The sequence below is a fragment of the Rhea pennata genome, chromosome 14, assembly GCF_028389875.1.
Source record: "Rhea pennata isolate bPtePen1 chromosome 14, bPtePen1.pri, whole genome shotgun sequence".
Taxonomy (NCBI): domain Eukaryota; kingdom Metazoa; phylum Chordata; class Aves; order Rheiformes; family Rheidae; genus Rhea; species Rhea pennata.
Genome location: NC_084676.1, coordinates 9,509,292 through 9,516,933, shown reverse-complemented (window position 1 = coordinate 9,516,933; position 7,642 = coordinate 9,509,292). Strand labels below are relative to the sequence as shown.

At 37.5% G+C, this 7,642-nt stretch overlaps 1 protein-coding gene across 1 annotated transcript; it reads right to left on the bottom strand.

Annotated features, from left to right (window-relative positions):
• Positions 1-2,919: 2,919 nt before the first annotated feature.
• On the bottom strand, positions 2,920-7,362 carry LOC134146976 (ovomucoid-like). The gene is made up of 4 exons (XM_062587667.1): positions 7,299-7,362; positions 5,342-5,361; positions 3,503-3,630; positions 2,920-2,965 (listed from the first exon to the last, which is right to left on the bottom strand). The coding sequence occupies exons 1-4, from the start codon at positions 7,360-7,362 to the stop codon at positions 2,920-2,922; spliced, it is 258 nt and encodes an 85-aa protein (XP_062443651.1).
• Positions 7,363-7,642: the final 280 nt, after the last annotated feature.

Sequence of the window (7,642 nt, the reverse complement as noted above, 5' to 3'; positions counted from 1 at the left end):
ATTTTTTGCTACCACTAGTTTATCCTTTGTTTCGGTACCTGCCTACCTCCTTTCCTCCTACATGCCTTATGCATGTCTTCATCTGAAAGATAATAGAGCAGTCTGAGTAGCATCTTTCACAAGTCCGTGCATGCAGTCCTTAAGTCTTGCTGTTCTTGTACCCAAGGTCATGGACACTACTAGCTCTAATCAACAATTTCTCCATACTTTGATACGGATTTACTATCCATGTCTTTACCAGCAGCATATCTAATTAATGCTGGAAATACTAAAATGAGCAGTCTAACTAAGGAAGAATGAAGAAATGCACAAAAAGTGCCCGAATAGTTCGGAGTTGTAGTTTTGGAGGTGACCCAATGCGGGATTTTTATTGCAATGCCCTTCTAAGTCACATTTCTTATCTATAACTTCAAAACACAACTTCACTAGATTTTGAGAAAATATTTCAGTAGTAGGTAATGTCCTTATCTCTGACGAGAGAGAAAAATGAAGCAACTCCAATGTCAATTTACATCAGTATTTTCATGCAATATGCTACTATTCTAGTGTTCTGCATCATTTATCCACTGAAGTTCACTCTGGGTTGTAATAAGAGTGGGAAGATAGCCATGTAAACCTCTAATGAAGTCCATATGTCTTTGTCCATATTAGAATTTCAAGGATTTCCAGCCCCCTGAAAAAGAAGGTGAAGAAGATAAAAAGATGCCATCTAGACCTAGCCCTTCGTTAGTGGCTCTGTCAGCATGCAGGATTCCTGAACATGTAGGCTTAGCTGAATTTATGGAGTTCTCTCCACTATACAACTAGGGGAAAGGAAGGAGACAGAATGGTCAATGTGTATTTCACTCCAGGTTTTCTCAGCTAACAGATGGGTCCTTAGAAATTGGCAAATATTAGATTGCTCTGATTTATGCACTGAGCTAAGCCTGAGGCAGAGAACTAGAAGAATAAATTGATAGTTGCTCTTTAGCTTGCTGGTTTAAAATCTTCCCTGATACATCATCAGAACATAGTTCATGGCAAGGTAAACTTCTCACAGTCATAAAATATTGAAGATGCAAGTACTAAATAGAGAAATGCATATGATAGAAACCTGCTTGCTGTCTATTGAGACTCCTTTTTTTCCCCCCTCTGTTTAATGAGTGTAATAGACAATTAGGATAAAATAATTCAACCAATTCATGCTATAAATCAAACTAAAGACCAGGGTTACATCTGCATGTACTAGTAAATTGAATAGTCTCTTTCTGATCCAGAGGCCAGCTAGGAGAGTCATAGATCTATGCTATAAAATTATTTATAGCTTCCAAAACAGGGTGGCTGCATCCAGTTTCCTATCTGAGAATAGTCTCTAACCTGTGCTGCCTATCAAGATGAGCCTGAGAACTTTTTGAAAGAATTTTGATCCGAGACAAGATCGTACCAGGGCCATGCCAACATTTTCAAAGTAAAGATGCTGAGTTCCAGTGCTCGAGGCCTTTTTAATTCCTTGGTATATAGGCAGCCTATGAAAGACTCTCTTTGGTCATTGTCGGCATCAGTTCAGTTCCAAAAGCCTCTTCTCCTCTACAGGGAGCAAAGGTGATGTTCTCAGTTCTTCTGGGGAAAAGTACATGTGCTAACACAATGGACTAAGATATCCTCTTGGTCCTTCTGTTACAGCCCACAGTCTGCCTGATACTACAGCAGGACAGTCAGGCAGGGGAATGGCTAGGCAATTTGTCCTCTTGCCTGCAAAGACAAGGGCATGAGTTTCTTTCCTCATTTTCATTCTTTTGAAGTATAAGTCTTATTCCAGCCCAACTGATACTTACGTTCCAGTTCCCAAATTTTGTTCTTCTGTAAGCCCAATAAAACTAGTCCTTCATAAGCTTTAAATCTCGAAAATGTATTCCCTGATTGGCTGACTATTTGAGTATAAAAGTCATAATCCAGCTTAGTAATAAGAGATAATAACTATGTAAGAGCAAAATACAAATTTCTTCAGGTCTGAAAGAAGCCAATTTATCAGAACTGAAAAGAGTCATTAATGAACGCATTTAAATGGACAGGATTTAACAGAGAGACTGCTCTGAAGCTTACACAGTCTTACAGTTTACCAGGCTTGTTTCGTTTGAAAAAAAAAAAAAAAAAAAAAAAAAGCCAAATTGCCTGATAAATGCCAATAACTTGAGGCCATGTAGTGTGTATTCTTAGTATAACACCTTTGTCCATGGTAATTTGCCTTTCTTAATGTGGCTAAACTCTATAATTAGTTTTTGTAATGTGGAAATAGGTCATTTATGAATAATGAATGCAACAAACTTGTTCTCTAGAAAGAGGCCCACAGGCATAAAGCACATGTCAACTTTTATTTTAATAAACATGCAAAGAAGCTAAACAGCATAAATGGATCAGAATTGTACAAAGTTAGAAGAAAAATGTCAATTTAAAATGTAGCTACAAATTCTAGAGCTGGAAGAGTCAAAGCATTACCTAGGAAAACTGAAGTCCTTGAGAAGAAGTACTTGCTAAGGTTTCTGGGTATATGAGAGGAAATACTTCACCAACAAGAAAAGCTGAGACAATACCTGTACTGGCTTCTGTTGAATAAAATCAGTTGAGAATGCTAGAAAATTTGAGTTGCCCCTGTGGAAGTAAATTAATTAATTAAGCACTCACACGAAAACCAGCTAGCTGCAGAAACAGAGATATTCATGAGAATCCTGAAGAAGAGTGTTTTGCAGGAAGGACAGAAGTGTCCATGACAATACTATGGAGCAGTGAGAAGCATCAAAAGACAGAGTACAGATGAAAAAGCTTGTTCTTGCTTTGTGTGCCATCATCAGAACAGGCAGGATGAATGAAATTAAATTAAGAGATCATGATGCGGCAGTGTAAAGCTGTTCTCAGCGCTCTTCTCCTTCACCCAGAATCCATTCAGCATGCACCTGCTTGCTTCATGTGTAAAGCACCTCTGCTTCTCCTACAAAGGAAAGAAAGAAATAGACATTACAAATAGTAATCTATCTTATGAACTATATTATAAACTGAAATTTTCCTGAAGTCCTCAAGACAAAAACTTGTTAACAGAGAAGACCTTATAAGCACTTGCAACAGAAAAGAAGACACTGACTTATAAAAGATTTTCTTTTAAAAATTATGCATCTTATTCCACAGGATTTTTTTTCTGATGTTTCCAATACCATTTTTGAATTCTTACATCACCTGAATTGGGTCAAGTATCTTGTTAGCAAGATTTTGCTCATTGGACTCTACTCTTCAAGCTTTACAATTCCTGCTAGAATAGGAAGTTGCTTACAGAAATAGTAAGGTCATTTGTTTAGATCGGTTGGACCTTACTGTTGGGAGAAACAACTAGTCTATAAAAATTAAGCAAAGAAGCAGCAGAGTAGAGACCCTAAACAAAGTGACAGCAGTTGAGTTGAGTGGAAATACCAGCAAACCCAGATAATCTCAGATTTTGGCTTATTCGGGACTAATTACTTAGTACTCTACTTACAGGACTGCTTTACAGAAGGAACATTTGTTGTTATAGGTTTTCCCATCAGAGCCGCAAAAAGGTTGATAGAGCCTCTCACAGTAAATAGGTCTTCTTGTCTGTAAACTCCTGTATTCACTGCAGTCTACCTGCAAGTACAGTATCAGTTTCCTTTGAATCCATCTTTCTCACATTCTCTGTTCACCTACAGAAATAAGGGAGATATGAACTTTTCTGGACAAGCTTGTTAGCTGCTGTAGCAGCAGGGCTCCAGCATCTACTCTAGCTGAACCTAAATCTCTCAGAAAAGAAATGTTCCTTCTGACAGAGGTGTACATGATGCTAGCAGTGTCATGTAATGAGTATCTTCCGGGCTTTGCTGTCTGCCTGAACAAAAATACAATTACTGTAAAAAATATAGCCCCTTTTCATCTACCAAAAAGCAGAGTCCTAACATTTTTTTCTACCTGGTCATAATTGTCTGTAAATTCTGGTGAGATTAGTTTTAAAAGATGTGAAGGGTTTCTGTCTCTTTATCACACATGTAGTAGCTCCTGACACTTTTACAATGCTGAAAGGATCTACTTAAACAAAATTAAGGCAAACCCCATGTAGGCATTAGCATAAAAAGGGATTGTTGAAATGCCCTCTTCTGATAGTGAATCACCTTATATACAGACTTGTATATAGAAATGGGAATATGAACTAAAAAAAGAGAAATGACTGAAACAGCTCCCGTCCCTCTTCTGAAGCTCACTCTTCTTCTGTCAAGAGAATATCCTTCCTGGTCTTTGACAAATAAGGACTTCCTTGTGCAGTTCACATATTCACTTTAATCTGCTTTTTGTCATCTTAAAAAGCCTGAATTTGCCTGCCTGCAATATCACTTCTCCTTTTAGGTGCCATTGTAGTAACTAAGATCAGTTAACCTCTTTTTGCTTCCGGTCACTACGTGTGCATATTGAACAATTTGAAGTACAATATTCTTTGGAGGGACACTATGACTGGAGCTTTTTCTTTCTGAAGATCTATCCAAAATATGCAGTATAAATCTATGTAATTAAGACAGAGCAGTCTTACAGTGTCTATGTAGTCTATGTAATACAGACAGAGCAAAGGCAGTGGCATGGGGGGAAATCTCTGTAGCTTACAATTTATCTTTTTAAAATAGTAAACACCAACCTGTGTGAGACAAGGGCTGTCTAATAAAAAGCTAAAGATCTGATGAATTTGCCCCATATATACATGTCATAATTGAAAAATGGGGAACTTACTTGGTTTGACACAGAGAGAATGGAATGGGCTCCTTCTGGACAAGAATGTATGTGTTAGTGTATATTCAGGCATCAGAAGCTGTATGTTGTGCTAGTATGGGACTAATTGTGTGTGTGAACTGCTACATCGTTCTGCTGTCCCCTGGACTCCTGAAGGGTTTGTCTCTGCTCAAAATCAGTAAGCATTTTTATCACATTTCTTTCAGAGGCTAACTTCAGAATGGATACTCCAGGATAGGGAAAAATTAAAATCTCTAGGGACATGGTTTAGGATGTGAAAGTCACCAAGGAAACCTAATAGTGTCTTCACCAGACAAGTAGCAAATGTCTTGATTTTTCCCACTTAAAATTTCCCCTTGCCCAGTTTTTTATACCAGCTAACCACATACTGCATTACATGTAGTAGCATCTGTGAGTTCTCATGGCAACTATGAGGAAACCACATATGTCAGACTCAGGGATTTCTCTCCGATTTCTGTGGCATTTACTTAGTGTTTAATAGGTCTTTTCTGATCTCACTGATCACGATGCATTATTGTTACAAACTGTTTGTCTTTATCCAGAAACAAAGGGGAAAATGACTCACCTCATCCTTTTTGGCAGCATCTGGAACAAAAACAGAATGACAAAAGATAAAATAATAAAAAAAAAAAATCATTGATGGACATTCAATTGCACCTGGGATGGTTTCTTTAGTACCTTCTAGCAGCACCAAGGCTTTTACCTCCTTGAAAGTAAATACTGACATCATTTTTCAATGTATAATAAAATGCATGTGTCAGGATCTATTAAACAAGTGAGCCTGATTGCACTGTTTGCATTAGAAATCCATGTCAGCAGCTAGAGCAGCCTTTGTTGTCAGAGGGAATGGAGTCTATTGTTCCCCTTTTCATCACAGAAAGATTGAAGATGCAAGAGTCAATGTTATGTTCAATGGCCAGTCTGTTCTGGATGAACTAGTTGTTGAGCATGACAGGATTTTAATTCCCAATTCTATCAAAAATTGTATATGACTACAAGCAAGTCACATGGTCTTTTATACCTTGATTTTCTGTCTGTAACGAGGATAATATCTACATTAAAATATGATATCAAATATATAGATTATGATGGTACTGAAATTCAGATTGTGATGTCACTTTAAAAAGTGTTTTCCCATTCCAATCCATATGGATTCTAAACTATTTGGTAGAGGAATTAGATCCTATTTGTATACACATGGTGTCTAATACAGTGGAGCCTCGATCTTAGGTAGGGCTTCATAGAGCTACTCCAGAGAGTTAATCAGTGATAATTACAGCTCTCAGAAAGTAATCAAATAATAGTGGCACATCTCCATTATGGTGACACATTCATTACTGTCTTTAGGAATGTATTTTGTTTTTCTCCTGTCCTGTAATAGTCATTCTATGTGTCCCAAAGGATAAAAGTTAGTGGACAGGTTGCTTCTGTACCTGTAGAAGAAGCAGGAAGGGAATGGAATAGGATATAAAGGCCTATACAGCTATAACGTTGGTCCTTCTGGCTGAATACAGTTGTTTTGGGTCCTTGAAGCTTTCTGTTGAAACTCACTTTTGTGGAGCTGCTCGTATCTTGTGATCAAATAGAGTCATCTAAGGTAAAAAGACTAGCATAAATAACCCCCCATGTCAAATTTCAGTCTATGTCACCAGAATTTTGACTGAGTTTTCATCATCGTGGAATTGGATCAGATTTAGCCCACCTCCACAAAAACATTTAGAGGTTAGTTTTCTCTGGTAACCTTTTAGTACCAACTGTTTTGGGGGGCATAAAAGCAAAAAAGATCTGGTTCAAAAATTATCGATCCATAAAGTTATAAAGTTACAAAATTAAAGGTACAAATTAAACTAGAAAATTCAAGAAAGAAATTCACTGGAGTTCTCTTAGGAAGCAAGAATTTCTTCTGCTGGAATTACTGAAACATTATTTAAAAGAACAATCTCTATCAAAGACATTCTGTTTCACTAAAATTGGCTTTTTCTAAGATTAAAAAAAAAGTAAAGAGTCAAGAAATTCCTCCCAGCTCCATATTTTATCATAGAGCAACCTGCATCCTCCTACATCTCAAATCTGTCTGCAGCCCAGCAAACTAACATCATAAAGAGGTTATTCACAGCCAAGTTATGTGGCCAGTGCATAATCAGCAACTCCTGCTTGCTTAGTATGACAGGAGAAGGACCTCATAAAGTCCAAGTTCTCAGATGGGAAAAAAATGATTAAATAAAAACCTGATTTAATTCTGCAGCTTTATAGTTCTTCGTATTTTTCTGTAAAATCTTTTAGTTGCAATGCAAAATGCAACCCTAGCACTACCAACAGGGAATAGGTTTCGTCTGTTCAAGTTGACAGCTTTAAAGCTGGTGAAATATTGCTTACTAAATAGTGCACAAGCATAAAATTTCACATGCTAAGCTGCCACCAGAGCCCAGCAACTACTGCTTACTATCTTACAAGACTGAGTAGCTTCCAGTATTTGAACATTAGAACTATAACATATCATGGAGTAAAAAAAGGTTACTCACTTGCTAAGCAAAGAACTGCCAGGGTGAGAAGTACAAAAATGCCTGTTATCTTCATAGCAGACATAGGTTCTTGACCTGTTCCACAGCCAGTCTGTGCTCTAAGTGTCCCACTGCACTTCGTTTGAATGTATATTAATGTATCTGTGTGTATATATATGTAAATGTATGTACACAAAGAGCAGGCACCCTAATGACGAAATCTGCCCTGTAGAAGGTAATTGAAAGAAGGTGTTGCCCATGGGTAGTGTCAGTAAGAATGTCTTCTTTACACCATGAGGGTCATAAGTACGGGCCAAGAGTCATAGCGTGGATTGTGTTGATAAAAGAGATGTATTGTACTTTGG